We start from the raw sequence: 20,638 nt of genomic DNA on the forward strand, positions 1-20,638 counted from the left end.
GCGTGGGATGCACTTATGAAGGTATATGTCACACATGGCTACCTAGTGAAAATTCCTATGCTCAATCCTCTGCATGGGACTGTATTCTGATGCATTATTAGTTCTGAGTCCAGTCCAGGGCTGGACGCTACAGCCCTCATAAGGGGTGCAGGCAGTCATGCCAGGGGACAGACAGGGTATCCAGGAGCAGAGTTGTAAGTAGCTCCTACACCAGGGAGCAGGCACCATCCATCTATCACCCTGCAGTACCTGGTGATGGAGTGTGAATGATCACGGCTGAAAGCCTGGGGCAAAGAAGGGAAAATCTAAATTGATCTCCTCTCTGGGCCAACAGTGCTTGAAGCCTGCACAAATGGGAGAATTCATTCATTTATTCATGTTTTTATTCAATAAGTAATTAGAGAATAACTGTGTTGGAAGTGAGCTGAATATCTCCCAATCTCAGCAAATCCTTTCCTACTAACATTTGCTGGACGTTCAGATTACAGCTTTTTTCCCTTTTTGCATAGTAAGTGGGTAAGGACAAAAAGATAAGGTTTAGAAAAATGTAAAATTACTATAAATAAGGAGTAAAACGTCAGAATAAGATATGAAAAAGGCCCTAGACTGATCCCACTGTCCTGTTGGGGGAAAGACCCGAAATCTGTATCATGCCAAGGTCAGCCAGGTAGAAATAGGCCTTATTAAGGAGGTGTGGGATTCCCAGTTGTGACCCTTTCTGCGAAAATTGTCCCCCTCCAGTAGTTGCTGAGAGATGTGTGTGTGTGCGTGTGCGTGTGTATATGTGTGTGTGTGTGTGCATGTGAGAGAAAGAGAGAAAGGGTGAGAGCACAAGTCCATTTGTCATTTTATCACCATATCTCATACGAAGTGATAATCATAAACTTATCATATATCTGACTTTTAAGGAATCTAATAGATTAAATAGTAACTCATCCTCTTAATTTGTGCTTGAGGAAAATGATACTTAAACCTCAACCCTGTAAATCTTGAACATACAAATCAACATAGGTTTGATCCTGGCCCCAGGAGGCTTACAAAGCACTTAGTAGCCAGGGCATAGTCAATGGGGAAGCCAGAGGGTCAACGTTTCCGTAGATTAATATTGATGGTGAGAAGCAGCAAGTGAAGGTGAAAATATGGTCACAGCTCCAGCGGTGTTCCAGAGTCTTTGTGTCCAAGAGTAGAGCCCATTGAGGGACACTTAATGGTCTCTGCTGTCACATTAGGAACAAAGTCGCCACTGATTTTGAATTTAGTCTCACGTTCTACAAACTAGTCTGGAGGACCTTTCTGGAGAATTATGAGAGCAGCATAACCAAGTCAATTTTGAATTTAGTCTCACGTTCTACAAACTAGTCTGGAGGACCTTTCTGGAGAATTATGAGAGCAGCATAACCAAGTCACTAAACTCTCCAGCCTGTGTTGACCCCCCATCTGATGAGACTGACTGTACAGTTCTAAATGCTGCAGAAAGCCAGGCTTAAGGTCGATGGGCTTCTAATTGTCAGGAGAATTTCACCCGTGTTTCTCCCCTGGCATCTTTCTGAGTGCTCACAGAATTATCAGTAAACAAAATTAAGGGGAAAGGGGAAAGGACTGGTGACATGGCAGCCAAAATTACATTTCCTGAAATCAAGTCAACCTTGCAAAAAGCCCTTTTACAAAGGTTCATTGTAAAGAGCCTGACGCGGAGGTAAGGGAGGGCACTGCCCTAACAGGCCTGCGCCACTCTGTCCGCGTCTTCTGCTCAGGACCCTGAGGGTGAAGTCAACCATACTGGTGGGGAGATGCCTCCCGCTGATGTGCACAGATGGACACATCCATCAGCCTGTCACGACGGCCTCAGTTGGGGATGACGTACGTCTTCCCCAGCATTGGCGAAGTCTTAATAACTCTGTAAATTTATCTGAGGGCTGTTAACTTGTAATGAAGGAAGAAAATATGTCCCATTCATGTATCAGTTTGCAAGATGGATGTTGACTCTCTCTTTCCCAACAGCACGGTATGGGCATCCCCTCCATTTCTATTATGCTTCACGAACTCATCAAATTACTCCACCACGCACGATGCTGTGATGTCACTATTATCAGAATCGGCACCTCGGGGGGAATAGGTGAGATGGCTTGATAACTTCTTTGTGTTCAGGTAGCTGCCAAAATACAACAGCATGCTCAGAGCTCAGCAGAAACCCAGTCGGCCTAAAAAGAAACCCAGAGGCTGGTCTTGAGGAAATCTATTCATATTACATTTTTCTTATTTTTTTCTTCATGGAAACCTAGAGGGAGAAACCCCACAGCCTACTGCCAGATGGTCTTAGGTGTTTAAAAGAGGAAAAGTAGAAGAATTGCAAGGTAATATGTTTTGAGGGTAAGGGTAAATTTTAATACTTAGGAATTCTGTTAGTGACAGAAATGTGTGTTCAAGTAAAAAAAAAATCATGAAGATTTGCCAGTTTTATCAGCTATGTAAGCAGACTGCATAGGTCTTAGAAAAACATTGCTTTTAACTCACATCAGTTACTACACCCTTTTCTTGGCTGTCTCGTATCAGTACATCAGAAAGAGACCAGGCTAGCCTTTTAGGGAAGGTTAAGGGATACTTCCCAAGATTTTCCCAGAGCCTCCTCACCTCCCTTCTTCCTTGGCTGGACAGGCAGCTGTAAAGAGGCCTTGTTTTTGCTTTCAGAATGTGCTGAAGTGAAGTTTTTAGGAAAACTCTCCTTCTTCAGCCTTTTCTTAAGGAGCAGATCTTGTTAGGGTAACGATTTTACCATATCAAATGCAAATACAGATTGGGCATTGTAAATGGAAAATTTGGTTGACAGTGTGAACTGAATGGACATTATATAAAGAGCTGATATTTTAAGAGAAATGATCTTAGAATTACACATTTTTGGAGCAAGAAGGGACCTCAGAAATCCTGAAAAACTAAAGAAGTAGGCTGTTCAGTATCACAGATCCACAGATGGCTGAGCCAAGCAGCGCCCCTAGAACAGACATGTTCAAAAAGCCTTTCTGCAGTTATGGAGAGGGAATGAAGTCCAACCAAGGTCCTCACACATGGGACAAAGAAGGACATTTATCCAGAGACAGAAGCAATTAGTGTTAGATAAGGCATCGTGTACACTGTAGTTTATACAACATTCAAATAAACAATAGCAGGGACCAATGCATATGGGGATGAATTAGATAACATTGTTTTTTAAGGTTGCTCATGATCCTTGGATTGTGGAATACAAGGATCTAGCTCCATAGACCACATCTATGCTTTGTGCATCTGGCTGATGTGGTTGCCTCTTGACATTGGTAAGTGTCCAGCATGGGCAAGGCACTCTGCTGACCATCAGCTCATGGTCACGGTCTGATGGTTTCATGGCAACCTGATGGTGCAGCGCATGGCTACCACCAATATCACAATGAAGGCCTGTATGAATGGTGGTAAATGAGACCACTGTACTGGTGTGGACACTTTCATCTTGAAGTTTTGTTCTCTTTAAGAACTCTTAGTTTATCCATAACATGTACATGTTTGTGTTGTTTTAAGCAGCATTGCATTTGAGATGAAAGATGTACAACTTAATTACTTTGCTAACATTATCACTTCTTACATGAGCCAGCGCACTTTGACAGTGATAAAGTACTCCGATAAATAGTTATGTTGGTCTTTGAGAGTCTTGAACCATGACATCAGTGCTCTAACAGATCTAAATATTAGGATAGTATGTGAATAACATCATTTTTGATGCATACTTTATTTGGCTTATTTAAAAAGTATTTTGACCCATTAAAGCTCTATCATCAGAAGCCACTTTGGATTGCTAGCTGGATCTTCTACAATGTTTTGTAATTAATTCTACTCTGATCAGTATCAAAATTTATACCACCCAGAAGGATAAACTTAGCTCTATAAAAGAGACTGGCAAATCTTTTCTATAAAGGGCCAGATAGAAAATATTTTAGGCTTTGCAGATCTTGTTTTCCATTGCAACTTCTCAACTCTGCCCCTGTAGCTTGGACACAGCTATTAACAGTATGTAAATGGATGTGTGGGTGGCTGTGTTCCAATAAAACTTTATTTACAAAGGCAAATGGGATTTGGCTTATGGACTATAGTTTGCAGACCTATGTTCCATGGCATCTCTATAGAATCATTCACTTATTCCCCAAATTTTTATTGCGTACCTGTAATGAACGTGGCAGGTGCAGCGCTAGACTAGGGGACTGCAGCAGACAGACGTTGTTCTTGCCTTTATGGAGCTTATGTTCTGTCAGAATGATAGGTAAACAAATGTGGTAATTATAAAAGATGTGACAAATGTTAGGACAGAGAAAGTGTAGGGCCCTATCTTCTCGTATCTTCTTATTCATCCTCCACATAGAAAGCAGACTGAGTTAAAAGCTGGGTCAGAGCTGGGCCTGGGGAAATTTAATGTAACCCATCTGTGTTGCCTTTTCACTTTTGGACTTGTTTGTTTCCCTCCATGGATTTGGACCTTCTGCGGGAGGCGACTTATGCTGACACTTGAAGAATGAGTTGGTGTTAGTCTGATGAAAAGGTGTGGGGGAGGATGAGAGGGCATCCCAGGCAGGGAGGATGACAGCTGGCAGAAAATGGTTTCTTGAGTAAGCCCGAGTCCCTTGAGAAGCCAAACTTCATAGCAATGGAGGGTCAGCCAAGAGGCCTAATTTGCATGGAGTCAGGGAGGGGAGGGAACAAATGTGACAGGAATCAGAAGAAAAAGAGGATAGAGATGCAAAGAAATTATAGTAATCAAGGAGTTGTGGGGAAGATTAAATATTAAGAAGTCACGTCACTTCATGAAAGCTACTTGCTGGCAGTCTCATTTAGTTTATTCCCGACCTAATTTATTCAAATTTGAGCCTGAAGGCTGATACTAATTTGCATGCCCAAGAATCATGTTTGTCTTGAAATTTAAACCCCATCACATTGTAAATGTGAATCTGGAAAGACAACAAATGTAAATGCCTGTTCTGAATGTTACTTAATGGTATTTGGGAAAGAAAATAATTTTAAAGTTGAAGATAGGGGGAATCATTAGCAGCCAGTGTTAATTAATGTTGTCAGAATAGATTGCACACTATGTATCAAAAGTAAACTCTAAATCGTATTCTTCTATAATCGCTTATTTATTCCCACATTGCAGGGATTGTGCCTGGGACTGTAGTAATAACAGATACAGCTGTAGACTCCTTCTTCAAGCCCCGGTTTGAACAGGTGATCTTGGATAACATTGTCACCCGTAGTACGGAACTTGACAAGGATCTGGCTGAAGAACTATTCAGCTGTAGCAAAGAAATCTCCAACTTCCCAACCCTCATTGGACATACAATGTGTACCTATGATTTTTATGAAGGTGAGAATAATTTATAAACTCTGAAGGCAACAGAAAATTGCCAGCAACTCTTTGTTATTCAAACCCATAATTTATATTAAAAACTCCACTTTAGAAAACTAATAATTGTGGATTTAAAAAGGAACTGAAATAGCCTTTTTAACTTACTAAATCATAAGAACATAAGGACATAATAAGCAGCGGAAAGACACCCAGAATGAATTTATACTGAAAGTAGGTTTAACCTCCAGGAACAAATTGAATGCTAAAATGCAATTAGTGATATTTGTGGAATTTTATCTCTGTTTATGCCTCTAAGGGAAATATGCTGATTCTGTTTCCACCACTCACCTGGACCTGACAAGGGACTTGATCCCCAGGAAACAATGGGAACTAAGAAATAAGAAATGTTTGGGGAAACAGATCCCACAGGGATGAGATAGTTTCAGAGTGGCGCATTTATCTCTCAGCCCTGAGTAAAGGGTCCCCAAAAAGTTCAGAGACAAATTGAAGGTGACTTTTAAGTAGGAGCTCTTATACAAATCTTCAAGAACAGACCCTGCTCCTTCCAGAAGAAGAAATCTGCACAGAGTTGGTATCATGCCTTGAGGAGCCTTCTGGAAATCTTGCAGTGTAATTTTGTTCATCTCAAAATCTATATTATTTCATTATAAATTTTATTTTCCCTTTGGATCAAACTTAATTTGTACTATTGAATTTTTAAAAATTATGTACAGAGGTAGGTTACATCATCTGTAAATTATTGTTCAGGATAGTAAACATGGTTTCACTACATATTTGTTATAAAGTAGGAGGGGTATTGGCTCTGACGGGGTTGAGCCCCTCAGTCCCAGGCCGGCCCCCAGGCCCTTCACCTAGAGAGTCGCCCACCCTGTGCTCAAGCGGAGCTTGCAAATGGCAGCCTGTTGGAGTCAGCGTTTTCTTTGGCCTGCACAGTACTTTTTCAAATGCAAATTATTTTGCCCACATTTATAATTTCTGGATATTTCATATGAAAATCCAGATTTCTGACTTTTTGAAATAATGAGGTCTCCATTTGCTGAAGGTACAGTGGGTCTGCTCCTGTCAGACCAGGCAGCCTCCCCTTGACGTGACCTGCTTGGCTTCCGGGACATCTGCGTTCAAAGCAGCTTCAATTTACACTGTTAGCAATATCGGCAGGCAGCTCTAAAGAGCAGAAGGATCAAGGGGAAATAGACTGCCAGGGTGGGAGTAGTGTGAAGGAAATGAAGGAAAAGGAGAAAAAGACAGGAGAGAGCCCCCAAGAGCCTTGTGTGAATAGTGAAGAGTGACAGGGTGTTACCAGCTCACCCGCTCCAACCCCGGCCCTCTCAGGAGTGGCTGGCGGGGGAAGAGGTCGGTTTCTGGGTGCACACAGAGGCCAGGGGAAGTAATGGGGTTAGGGTTTTCTTCCATCCTTCTGTCCCCACTTGTCGATACAAGTGAAGTGATAAATGAACCGGGGGCGGCCAGGAAAGGAGACGTGATCACTAAGGGTGGCCCGCAGCCCGAGGAAAGGCAAGGGGGGAGGTGGACACCACCCTGCTGTCTGTGTGTGGCTGCCACTGTCACCACAGTCATCTGGAGAGCTGCAGTGACCAAACCACCATCCGATCCTCAAGTGGTTCAGGAGCATCACTGAGCCTGGAAGCCTCTCCTGTTCCTCTCTGTACCTGTCCCTGGGCCACCCTGAGTCACTGGAGCAACCCGAGATTCTCCTCAAAGGGCAGTTCTCTCAGCGACCACCAGGTCATGAGGTTCCTGGGCACAGTGCTGGCTGCTGCGGCCTCTCAGTTGGTTACTGGCCCCCGAGCTGGAGCACTCAGCCAGGGACACCCCTTAGCCTTGCTCCACAGCCTCTGACAGAAAGATTCAGACGGGACCGTTTCTCCTGTCCCGGGAGCAGCTCAAGACTTAGAGACAGCCTAGTGTTGGCATTTTAGCTGACCCAGGCCTCCTGGTAATGCCACTGCTCCTGTGGTAGGACATCAACTCACTAAACGTTTTCCATTCTCCTTCAGGTCAAGGTCGTTTAGATGGAGCATTGTGCTCCTTTTCCAGAGAAAAAAAGTTAGATTACTTGAAGAGAGCATATAGAGCTGGCGTCAGGAATATTGAAATGGAGTCGACAGTGTTTGCAGCCATGTGTGGACTTTGTGGTCTAAAAGGTAAGTTTGTCCGGAGTGTGCAGGGTCAAATTCTCCTCTTTCATGAAGGCGTTTTCACTCCTCAGAAGTACAAGTTCAGCTCTGTATTACTTTGAGTTGAATGCATGCTTTATAATTGTTTAAAATATGCGTTATCTTTTGTGAGTTGACAGGACGTTATTCCCATTATGCCAATGAGGAAACCTAGTCTCAAGGGTCAAAAGCAAGTTGCCCAAGGATACCACCTAGTTACTGATGTGGCCAGGACTTAGCAGCAAGCTCAGTTTTCTTTATTCTGGTAGTGGCTGTTATTTTCTATTTACAATTAAATTTATTGAGACAGGATGGAACCAAAATATTCCTAAATGGTCCATCAGCCATAATTTTAATTAGCACGGTCAGGGAAGGTTGGAATGAGGAAGTGCCACGAGGAATGTGGGGGGAAGAGCATTCTGACAAATGCAAACCTGAGGCCACACAGCAAGAGCATGCAGTGTGCTGGTGCAGCTGGAGAGGGTGACAGCAGGGTGGACAATGGTAGGAGAAGATGTGCAGACTGTGGGGTCACTGTGAGACCTGTGACTTTCACAGGTCATGCACTCGATGAAAAGGGGTCTACTCGATGAAAAGTCCTGGCACCCGGAGGAAGCCACTGGAGGCCTTGGGCTAGAGAGGACTGGATCTGCCTGCATTTTAAGAGAATCAGGGAGGCTTCTGAGTTGGGAGGAGCCTAGTGGTGTCCAGGGCAGAAGTGGCGAGGCCCTAGTGGAGGATGCAGCAGCTAGAGATGACACACAGGAGTAGCAGTGCAGATGGTGATAAGTAGTCACACTCTGGGCACACTCTGTAGACAAAGCCTGACCACTGTTGAGAATTTCTGTGAATTTGGGGAGAAAGGCAATGGTTAAATATGACTCCCAGGTTTATGGCCTAAACACAGCTGACAGGATAAGGTTATCATAACTGGGATAGAGAAAATTTAAGCCAAAATTTGGGAGAGTAGGCATCCAAACGGAGGCTAAGAAAGCAGGTAAATTTAGGAATCTGGAGTTTAGGTGAGATGTTTGAATGAGAGAAGTAAAATGATAAATGTTTAGATATAGCTGGTGTTTAAAATCAAGCAGTGGGTGAGATGACAAAGAAAGAGGGTAGACCCAGATGGGGGGACGCCACGGTGAAATGTGGGAAGTGAAGGGAGCTGGGAGGGAGCAAGAAGAGTGGCCAGTGAAGGTGGCAGGGCCCCAGTGTCCTGGCACCCGGAGGAGAAAACTAAGCGGTAGTGAAGAATTACAGGACGATAAAGCTTTGTTTTATCACAGTGGAGTTTTAACTCCAATGTTTGTCTTTATGGTCCATCAATTTTAATCTACACATTATCAACAAAAGTATGTGGCAACATTTGAAGAAAACATTGTAGAAAAAAGTTATAGTTCATAAAAAGCGATAAATTGTAGAACTGCTATTCTTGACGACTCGCGTCTGTCAGAATCCACATCCATGTGAATCCTCGTACAATATGAACGATGAAGAGCAAATGCACCTTGGCATTCTTTACAAGGTCATCATTCTACTCCCTTCCACGGAAACAATAGCAGCTGCTTCTCTCTCTCTACGTTAATGAGAGTGGGCAAGCTTGACCTTGCCTGAGCAGCAGCCAGGTCAGCACACAGCCTGCAGGGACACGTGGACGCAGATATTTCTGCTCCAGGAAATACCTCCTCACATTTCTTTATTATATAACAAGTGATCACCTGAGTCCTGTCTCCACCTAATATGTAAATATGAACCAGAATTTGGCGATCAATTTAGTTAACCATAAAATGCTAAGTGACGGGCACCCTGCCCTGGTGATGACTATCAGTTCTTTCTTAAGAGGCACCATTGGCATCCAGGGAGAGTTCTAGGCTCATGGGCCCTCAGCCCCAGTCTTTCTCTCTTTAGGATGTTACAGAAACCTCTGAGACATTATTCTGCTATGAGCTTTTCTGTCTTTGCTACAGATTTTTGTGACCTTGCTCTCTCTGCCACCTGCAGGTGTCCCTCCTGGACACTTTCCTCTCTACCTTTCTGTAGTTCCCGCCGCCTGCTGCATTTTCTTCTTTCTGCTGCCGGGAACCTGCTGGTAGCTGATTTCAACCTGCAAATAACTCTCTTCCAGACCACTGCTGCAGCCTTTTCATAGGGTAGATCCCTCCTAAGCTTCAATAGTCACACGAAAGGAGGCTTCTGTAACTCTGATTCTGTAATTCTTGGAAGTGTTTCTATCCGGATATATTCCTGGTGACAGGGGTTCTTTATCTCTCCCAGAGACCACTGTTTTAAAAGGTAGATCCCTGGTTTGCTACACCCTAGAAGATCAGCCACCAAGTACATAGACAAAGCCCTCAGGCATGGGATGCTATCACATTCCCTTCTTTCATTACCACTTCATAATGTCCTACCCCTACAGGACTGAAGCTTGGAAGCTGGCACCTGCCACCTTTTGATTTTAAGCCATGTTTATAACCTACTCTGTGTGAGCCAGAAAAGCTTGCTTTGGGGGAAGGGCTGAGAGTGCACTCATAAGCAGCTGTTGAAGCAGAGGAAGTTAGAGTGGATGGAGTGGTGATAAACAACATGGAAAAGAGATTTCACCTGGCAGCAAGAGCTGGGACCCCACAGGCCTATCCCCCACCCCCTGTCACTATTAGTAACACACAACCCATCCTGCCTGACTCTCCAGGCAGCCTTCTGAGATCTTTTCTGTGCCTTCCATACTAGCAGATGATTGGATAACCAACCGAACTCCTACTAAGGGGATGGCCGATGGCTTCATTGTATTAAATAGAAATAACAACTTTTTATATAAACAAAGGTGTTCTAGAGACTCATTGTCCTAGCTCAGAAGAATCACTTATTGAGTTTGGACCACTGCAGAAACAGATCTTTCTGGGTCTACTGGCACAAACAGGTCTTGGGTCCACGTGAATTCCCACTACTCACTGTCTTTGCAATTAGTATCAAATCTCATCATAAATGTCACCTCCGCAGAGAAGGCTTGCAAACGCACTCGTTCAAAACTGTGCCATCCTACTGCACTCGTCTGCATCACATTACCACTGTTGACTATATTTTGACTAACTTATATACTATTTTGTACATTTTTTGAGACCTAGTCTCACTTTGTTGCCCTTGGTAGAGTGCTGTGGCATGATAGCTCACAGCAACTTCAAACCCCTGGGCTAATGTGATCTTCTTGTCTCAGTCTCCTGAGTAGCTGGGACTTACAGGCGCCCACCCCAACACTTGGCTATTTTTAGAGATGGGGGTCTTGCTCTTGCTCAGACTGGTCTCAACCTCCTGAGCTCGGGTAATCCACCCACCTCGGCCTCCCAAAGTGCTAGGATTACACCCAGCTATTTTGTGCCTATTAATGCATGAAGGCATTATTATTTCATCCCATTAGATTATAAGTATCATAAAAATGGGGACCTTATTTGCCATTACTAAATCCATTGGATATAGCAATGTCTTTCCTATGGGCTTTCAGTGAATATCTGCTGAGTGAATGAAGAATGAGAGATTGAGTGAACAGAATGGCTACTACCAACAGATTCTTTCTGGCCATGGCAAACATCCATAGCAAGCTGGATCCTTCACTCCCCAGCTCATTAGTGGCTCAGTATTGCCTAAGAGACGTAAGAGTGCCTCCTAACTGTCCCAACAGAAGGAGGCAGAGCCTTAATGTCAAGACTCCCTGTGCTGTCAGGTCTGTACAAATAATTCTTCTGCTGTGTTTGCAACCCCTTGGTCTCTTGATATATGATAGGTGGATAAACTGCCCAGAATAAAGCCACCAACCCATAAATCACTGTTGCTATGCTGATCCCATCATTCTGGAAGAGAGTATTGGGAACCTAACATTGCTTTAACAAAGATTCAGTCGCAGAGAAATAGTGGAACTCACCACATTATTTCACATCAAAAAGCTGAATCTTTAGAATCACATAAACCTGTACAATGGAAGCCCTCTGTGATGCTGAAAAAAAAATGCATTCATTTATCATTTCATAAGTTGCCCATGTCTGTCCCTCTCTCGAGGCAAAACCTACTTTAATTAAACCCCTAACATTCAGATTAAAGATGATAATCCTTTTGCACTGTGAACTTGCGATAAGTATGTTCAATTTGTATTCGTGTTTTAAAGATGGTGCTGCCTTTTGACACATGTGCGTGGCAGGATATGAAGCCTAGTATTTGTCTAAGTAAGATTAGGTTCTGCTTAAATCCCCTTCTCTTGTCTTTAGCTGTTTGCAGCCCTCACAGTGGCTTTTCTTTAGAGTAAAGGAGGAATTCAGGGTTATTTCCTTAGACAGATACTGGTAACTTCAGGGAAATATTCAGTCTTTATATTACTTTAGTGCAGTTCAGTAAGAGGGAGCAGAATCTTGACTTTAATTCCATTTTATGTTCTTCTGTGCTTCCCAGCCACAAGGGATGTTGAACTGTGGGAACTGCACGGTAATTACTGATAAAGTCAGAAAGGTGTTACAACAAGGATTAAAGATTATATTCAGTTTGGGGCTGGAGTATTTCTTAACCCTAAAATGGAGATAAATCAGGATTTTATGCAAAGCTACAAGGCAACCAGTTGTGGTTCCTTTCACACACACCAGAGAAAACCAAATGGTAGCTCAGAGATTTAGATACATTTCCCACTTCTCATAGTAGCTGAGCAGGAATCTGGACCCAGCTCTGTCTGGCTCAGGCCCCTTTTCAGGCTGTGCTGCTTCTTGCCAGCAGCCTTCTCATGGAGATGTAAGGTTGGTAGTCTCTGCATGGGAGAACCAAAACGTGCACATGGGTAAGAATCAATGCAGGATTTTCTATTTTATTTTATTTTTTCTAATTTTATTCATTTATTTTTAGACAAGTGCTCACTCCGTCACCTAGGCTGGAGTGCAGTGGAGCAATCATAGCTCACTGCAGCCTTGAACTCCTAGGTTCAAAGGATCCTTCTGTCTCAGCTTCCCAAGTAGATGAGACTACAGACACATGCCAACATGCTGGGCTATTGGGTGTACTTTTACAATTTTTTGTAGAGACAGAGTCTGGAGTTATTGCCCAGGCTGGTGTCCAACTCCTGGCCTCAAGCAATGCTCCTGCCTCAGCCTCCCAAAGTGCTGGGGTCACAGATAGGAACCACCATGCCCTGCTGACACGTTATTGATTTATTTTTTATTTCAGATTAACACGAGGGTACAGATAATTAGTTTACATTGTCTGCACTTGTTAGGTAAAGTCCAAGCTGTAGTTGAGCCCTTCACCCAAGAGGTGTACCATAGACCCTTACACTGTGCTATTAGGTGAGAGGTTTTCTATTTTAAATGTTGTGAGCAGGTAGCTGCATGAGCTCAGCAAGCAAACCCTACGGGCCGAGCATATGCCAACTGGGTTAGTGTTGGACTCAACTAAAACATTGAGCAGATACTCATTGAGTAGAATGTGTAACCATTATTTTTCCAAGAAAATCAGTCATTGTATCTGGAAGATTGGATATAAATGGTTAGCATATTAATTCACTTACTATTTTTACAAAGACAAGACCAAAACATAATTTGTTTCCTTTTGCTTTGTAAGCTTTTGCATATTTTTAATCAAGGTCAATGTCTATAGTTTTGGTTGCTGCATGTTAATTCTACTCTCCTGCCCACTATCCCACTCTTCCCTCCCCATTGCTAACACACAGATCAGAGAATCATTTCAGGTCCTTTTGTGTGGCTGGCATCACCTGTGACCCTCCTTTCCCTCACTAGGACCCCAGCACTCAGGCTCTACTCTGCCCACCCTGTGTCTCTCTGACTGGGGGGTGGTAGCCACCAGCAGCTCAAGTCTCTGAGGGTGCAGACAGACCTCCCAGAGACACACCAGGTCCGGGAAATGACAAGTTGATGTGAGGCACACGAGCTGAGGATGTGGACTTGGGAGATGCCTCAAGATCTAACCTGCTCCCTTCTCAGAGAATGAACTGAAGTCTAGAGAGTGTAATTAACCTGCCTGAGGAAATGCAGACAGAAGCAGACAGAGACTAGCTCTGAGATCTCCTGCCCGCCATGGTCTCCACTATTCCCTAAGGTGGAAAAAAGTAATGGTATTTATCCACGCACAGATGACTTGTACTCTCCTCTATTTGAAAAAGCCTTCGGGGCAGCTTTCAATGAAAGAGGAATGCATAATAATGGCATTTAAACAAAGGTAGAAAGAATAAGGGGCATTTATTCAAGGGGGTAAATAGGGCTATAAGGAGCAACAACAGGACCCCTAAATACTCAGGTGTCCTGGAGGCTGAGCTGCAGCCCTCATTACCCAATAATAGGAGGTTTGAGATTTGTCACAAAAACTTTATCCAAATGTTAAACTTCAGTGAAATTATTGCTGCACTATAATGGACGGTGTCTTTAATAACACTTTCATAAAAGGTGCGGGACAATTCTTTCTAGTTACAATGAATTGGTTCTGTCTAATTCAGCATTTCCGTGGGCACCTAAAGAAGTAGGGTCTATGGGTGTACACCACTGTGGTAACTTGACTTGATTCAGAGTTACAGTGTAAAGTCTTCAAAGCAATAGTTTTCAAATATTAACGTACAAACAACTGAACTGGGAGGACTTTTAAAAATCCAGGTTGACTGCCCTCTCCCAACTCCCACCCCCAATTCTGACTTCGTATGTCAAGGGTAGAGCCTAAGAATCCGAATTTTAACCATCTCTGATTCTGATGCAGGTGGCCAGTGGAGCACATTTTGAGAAAAAACAATCTAGAAGAACAAATAGTTTCTATGTCCCTTAGCCTTGACCAGCCCCTTTGAATATAGATTTTTCCATACTTGGTTTTTAATAAGGAGCCAGCAACCTGAGATAAAGGTCTCAGCAAAGATACGGGAAGCGCAAAGGCTCTGAGTCGTTGATTAAAAACAATTCCCAGGCTTGATAGTCCAGGAATATAGGGCATAGAGGTAGCATTTGCTTAATAAACTCGAACACGTGAGGGGCACTGGAGGGCAGAAGAAGAGCAGGAGAAGGTGGAAGAGGAGCAGAGAGAAAGGCCAGGCCGGTCACTCTGCAGCTCACTTTGCAGCTTTGCCATTTCCCCAGGCCGGCCCTGTTTGGCTTCTGCTGTGCCCTTGGGCATTTGTGCGGCCCTGCTGTCTTTTGAGCGCTTTTCATGGGAAAAGTTGCTCTGGAATCAGAGGTGGGGCTAAAGTGGTGCTGCATAGGGGTCCATGGATTCCTAAGGATTACTGAGTGAGTTTGGTGGGCCCCTACCCCTGACATCATGCATGAATATTTTGTGTACAAAAAGGTACCTATTGGGCGGTGCCTGTGGCTCAAGCAGTAGGGCGCTGGTCCCATATGCTGGAGGTGGCGGGTTCAAACCCAGCCCTGGCCAAAAACCACACACACACACAAAAAAAAAGGTACCTATTATGACTTCCAACAGATTCTCAAAGGGGCCATAAATGATCCCAAAGGGTTGAGACTCACTCATGCAGCTCAAGGGACATTAAGCACTGTGTTCAGATCTGTGTGTCCCCACCACGTTCCAGCCTCAGGTCAGTTAGCTGACAACCTCCTTGGTGACAGCCAGGTCACTAAATGTCCCTTTCTCCCCAGGAGTCACCCTCCCTGCCTAATCTGAGGATTATGGCAGCAAAGCTGTCAGGCTTAATTTCAGCAAATTGTTATGGGTAATTAGTCCCTTCTAATTGCTCATGGAAATAGTAATTGTAGGTGACAAGATTATTATATGCTGCTTGTTAGTAGACTCTCCAGGGTCAGGAAAACACCAGTGAGATGGCTACAGCCTGGCATTCCATCTTTGGCATTCTCCTTGATATCCAGAGAACGCGTTTAGTAAAGTCTGCTCCCACTCCTTGAAAAGTACAGAGCACTGATTTCCTTTTATCCTTCTGCCAAGTGAAGGATTAGAGAACTTTCAACTTTTTCTTCCTACTGCCAGCCCATGTCAGGCTTCACAGACCTGCCGATCATTAACTTGAAAAGCTGGGGGAAGTTCCTGGCTCTTCCATTTTCTTGTTTACCTGCTCAGCCAAGTTGCTCTACAGCCAAGTGAGTTTTGAATAAATAGGGTCTTAGGTGAAGAAATATTTGACTCAGCTCACGTTGAATATTTTCACTGCTTTTCACGTCACTGAACAAGGGGGCCGGTTTGACCGATGGGTCAGGGCAGGTTTGCCTCACGGCTCACTGTGTGCCAGCTCAGGGGAGGAGCGGGTAGAGGGTAGAGAACTCACCTCAGTCGTTTCGGAAGCTGGGGCTTGATTGGCTGTCTACTGGCTGCGTCACACTCGGTCCCTTGGTTGACCTCTCTACACCCTCATTTCATCATCTGTCAGAAGGGACAAAAAATAATCCCTTGCTCCTGGCACAGCTGTCGGCATTAAATGATATCATAAATGCTCAGTGTGTAACAATAAATAACCAAACAAAAAATATTTGCAGATTGCAGAAATATTTGGAGAAATACATAGAGACTATATTGGAGAACCATACATCTAATACAAGGTTAGTAACTAAAATACATAAGGAATTTAACTCGATAGTAAGAAAAAAAAAACAATTAAAAAAATGGGCCTGAATAAGCATATTCCAAAAGAAGACACACAGAGGGCCAACAGATATGTGAAAATATACTTGATATCACTAATCATCAGGGAAAGGCGGACTAATCCACGAGGAGACATCACTTCACGCCTCTGAATGTGGCTATTACCAAAAAAGACGAAAGATAACAAGTGGTGTTGAGGATGTGGAGAAAAGGAACCTTTACATGCTGTCGGTAGGAATGTAAATTAGTACATCCACTATGGAAAACAGTAGGGAGGTTACTCAAAAAACTGAAGATAGAAGTACACGTGATTAAAAAAAAAAAAAAAGAAGTACACGTGATTTAGCAATCCTGTCTCTGAGTATGCGGCCTGACAATTAAGTTCATGAACTCACGCTAGAAAAAGTGCTGCATACCTATTGCTGAATATCACTGCAGTCACTTCAAAGTCCTCCCCTTGGCTGTCTGGTGACCATAGTGAAATTCAGCAGTGAGGTGTGTAGCCCTTTTTCTAGGATGAGTTCATGGACTTAATTGTCAGACCTTGTATATATCCAAAGAAACTGAAATCAGTTGTGTTGACACAATATCTGCACTCCCGTGTTCATGCAGCATTATTCACAATAGCCAAGATATAGAATCAACATATAATGGAGTTTTTTAAAAATGTGGTATAGATACATAGAGGAATAATATTCTGCCTTTAAAAAGGAAATCTGATCATTTGAAACAACAGGGATGAACCTACCTAGAGGACATTTTGCTAAGGGAAATAAGCCAGGCACAGATGACAAATAATGCATGATCTCACTGGAATTTATAATCTAAAAAAGTAAAACTCCTAGAATTAGAGAGTGGGATGGTGGTTATCAGAGGGTGGTGGGATGGGAGGGGGGATGGGCAGATGGTACAAAGTTTCAGAGGAATAGGGTTAGAGATCTATTGTATAACATGGTGACTATAGTTAAATATTTTACTATACTATAGTGTAAAATATACGTGTAAAATGACTAGTGTATATGAAAAATACACTATATGATTATAGTGTATATTTTAAAATCTCTAAAAGAGTAGATTTTAATTGTTCTCACCACAAAAAATGACAAGCATGAGATGATAGATAGTTAGCTTGATTTCATCATTTCACAATCTATACATATATTTAAACACTGCAATGTACTCCATAAATGTATACAATTTTCATTTGTCAATTAAAAATAAAATAAAAAGGTAGAATGTGCTATTATAATTACAGTACACTTCTCCTTCCCAAATCTTGATCTTACAAAGAAGTCTGAAGTAGTAGAGAAGTCAAAGAAATAAGTATTATACTCAAGCCCAACCATAACTCTGTGCTCTCAAAGCTCGTTAATATAGACACAGCTACCCCCTATGCACTGAAATCCTTTTTTAAATGATGCACATGAGATGGAGATTATTAAATGCTTAATAATTCAGAGCAGTTGGCACTGATTTCAATGCAGATTACCACATTACCTGAAATCACAGATTTTGTGCAAAACTGACAATAAAGAATTCACGTGAAACTCAGTTTTTCCTCTTTGGCTCTTTCTGATGACACCAAGGACATTCTTTTCATGGGAACTTTTCAAAATGGGAGTTTCATTTTTTAAAACAAGGATTTTTTATTGTTTTTCTCCTGATTTCTTAACTAGCATAAGAATTTATTCAGATTTTTTTGCAGTTTTTGGCCAGGGTTGGGTTTGAACACTCCACCTCTGGCATATGGGGCCGGTGCCCCACTCCTTTGAGCCACAGGTGCTGCCTAGAATTCAGATTCTTTAGAAATTAAATGCTAATACAGTTGCTCTTATACTGAGGTGATACTTAGGTTTAAGCATTTCATTTCATATTTTTCTCTTTGAATTTCATGAGGGTCAGTACTCCCCTTTATTGGCTTCCTGAGGTCAGCGTTCCATATCTCTTCTCTATTTACTTTACTCTTTAGCAAGGGCAGTCAGTAGCAGGCAAAGTTTCAAACATTGCCCTGAGGAATAATGGCTAGTTCTCCAGTTATATCCTCATGTAAGAAAAGCCTTCTCAAAGAACTGGAAATAGGAAAGAAGGCTGGAGGTTGTGCATCTCACATGGCGAAGATCTCTCCTTGTTCAACCTTGAATATAATGCTTTCCTGAGCTCTAATTTAGCTAATTATGGAGGAAAGGGGCAGGAAGAGTATTCATAATAATTTCAAGTAACTTATTTAAATGAAGCAATTGGTGGGGTTCCACAGAAATATGAATCACGTAGAAGAGCAGAGGGTCATCAGGTCATCTGCATTATAGGGAAAGCAAGAGTATTTGTGCTATGGGTTTGGCTAGTGTTTCTACGGAAAAAATAAACCCATTCTTTTCACCAATCGTGTTCTTTGCTCTTCCAGCTGCTGTGGTCTGTGTGACACTTCTTGACAGACTCGACTGTGACCAGATCAACTTGCCCCATGACATTATGTTAGAATACCAGCAACGGCCTCAGCTCCTAATCTCCAAGTTCATCAAACAGCGGCTTGAACTTCATGACCAGACGTCATAAGAAGGTCTCCCAACCCTCCCCTGCAAGTTTATAGCTCAAGTTGTAATGTGAACATCATAACATTTGTGGTATTTACATATAGTTCTCATTCACATGTTAAAATCATAATGGAGAGATTTTATTAAATCCTTTCCTCTTAAAAAAGAAAATTTATTACTCTGGGAGGCCAAGGGGGGCATATTACTTGAGCTCAGGAGTTTGAGACCAGCATGAGTAAGAGTGAGATCCTGTCTCTACTAAAAATAGAAAAACTGAGGCAAGAGGATCTCTTGAGCCCAAGAGTTTGCTATGAGCTATGATGCCATGGCACTCTACCCGGAGTGACAGAGTGAGACAGTCTCAAAAAAAAAAAAAACACTTATTATAAAAGAATTTAATAATCACATTAAATTAAATTCAAATTTCATTTTAGAGTAAGATAACTAAATCAGTCTAATAATTAAAATTTTAAAACTCCTGGATTGTGACATTTGGAGTTTCATATGCAGCATTAATTAAGCTCACATCAAAACAGATCAGCCATTTGTAGATCCAGTTACCACTCTGTTTCTGAAACCAATCCAGAAATTCATGTTAGAAAGTTGTCAGACAGTTCTAGGTATTGGACAAGTGTCAAAAATTGATTATGTACATTCAAAATATTTACAGACATAAGTGTCAGTGTAATGTAGATCTATATGGGAAAGTTGCCCTTAGGGAAATATGAGAATACTTTTTAAAAACTGCACAATTTCAGCACACCACAGAATAGGTCTAGAGGTCTACCTATGCCTATATTTGTGATTTTATCACAGAATATAACAACCCTGGATTACATGTTATTTTTCAGATGAAAACCTTCAGTGATTCAAAGAAAGGTCTTTATTTTTCTTCAGAAGTCACAAGTGACCAAATGGCCTTCTAGCAATTTCTTTCTCTTTTAAAGGAATGTATTTTAAAGGCACTGAAATTTTACTTCATTTCAATGTTAACCAAATGGGCTGAAGAATTAGTAACAATGACATTCAGAGTTGTTAGTCAGAGTTAGTCTTTTTGTGTGACTTTGAGGCAGGTCCTATGCAGACCTGCGGCACCCCCACCTGTCTGCCCCTCTGGGAGGCGCGGGGCACACGCCATCTGTACCATCCTCTCTCTGCATTGATTCTGCCTTGGAGGTTATCAACTTGACATATGTAGGAGTTGGAAAGAGTGGGTGAGGGATAGGGTTATGCCTTACAGACTTGCATAGCATGTAATGTTGTGTACATATATTTATATGGTTGTGGCTCAAATAAAGTTAAATTTCAGCATGATACAGATTATAGACCCTGGAACCATTGTTGCAGACGGCAGAATGGAGGCCTGGGACAGGATCCTCGCTGGCAGTCAACATGCCCGAGGCTGACTCAGTCCGAATCGGCCTGCTCCTGTGTGTGAACAGTTTTCTCTTTTCAGTAGGTGTTTATTATCACAAACAGTTCCCTAAGAGGTATATCATTCTGTGAACTTCCTCTGGCAATAGAGATACCTGCAGTGCAATTTTTAAGGTTTCCTATCAAATATGAAGAAAAATCAGAGCTAAAAGTGAGGTACAATAGCATCACAGTCATTTCTGGTAGAGTTTTTACTTTGTTTCATATTTTTTTAGACCAAGTGGAAATAGCTTCAGAGTACATAAGCCTTCAGTGTCAACTTTTATCTGTGTCCTCATGGAAAATCTTTATTTTCCCTTTTACCAGGAGAAGGGGAGGCCACGAGAGAGAGAGGATGGAGCAGTAACAGCTGGTCGTCCTCGCAGCTCTTCCTGGGACTGTGCTTGTGCTCGTGTGCACACCCCCATATGTGTGTGTTTGTGTCTGTGTTTTCTCACTACTACTTCCTGTCTCAACAAATGGTACCAGAATCCTGGGACTCCCCCGTGAGGATTCTCCTTCATTCCCACATCTGATCAGTCACTAAGTTCTATTAGTTGATT

At 42.5% G+C, this 20,638-nt stretch overlaps 1 protein-coding gene across 2 annotated transcripts in view; it reads left to right on the forward strand.

Annotated features, from left to right (window-relative positions):
• Positions 1–19,863, forward strand: part of UPP2 (uridine phosphorylase 2) — a 33,868-nt gene extending 14,005 nt beyond the window's left edge. The window contains exons 4-8 of one of the 2 annotated variants that reach the window (XM_053596446.1): positions 2,002–2,116; positions 5,168–5,377; positions 7,399–7,545; positions 16,026–16,088; positions 18,533–18,669. In XM_053596446.1, coding sequence (XP_053452421.1) covers positions 2,002–2,116; positions 5,168–5,377; positions 7,399–7,545; positions 16,026–16,054 — 501 coding nt within the window. In that variant the 3' untranslated portion in view covers positions 16,055–16,088; positions 18,533–18,669. Of the gene's footprint in view, positions 1–2,001; positions 2,117–5,167; positions 5,378–7,398; positions 7,546–16,025; positions 16,089–18,532 lie in introns of both variants that reach the window. The other variant, XM_053596445.1, reaches the window with a different exon arrangement.
• Positions 19,864–20,638: the final 775 nt, after the last annotated feature.

The sequence above is a fragment of the Nycticebus coucang genome, chromosome 7 (genome assembly GCF_027406575.1).
Source record: "Nycticebus coucang isolate mNycCou1 chromosome 7, mNycCou1.pri, whole genome shotgun sequence".
Classification (NCBI taxonomy): domain Eukaryota; kingdom Metazoa; phylum Chordata; class Mammalia; order Primates; family Lorisidae; genus Nycticebus; species Nycticebus coucang.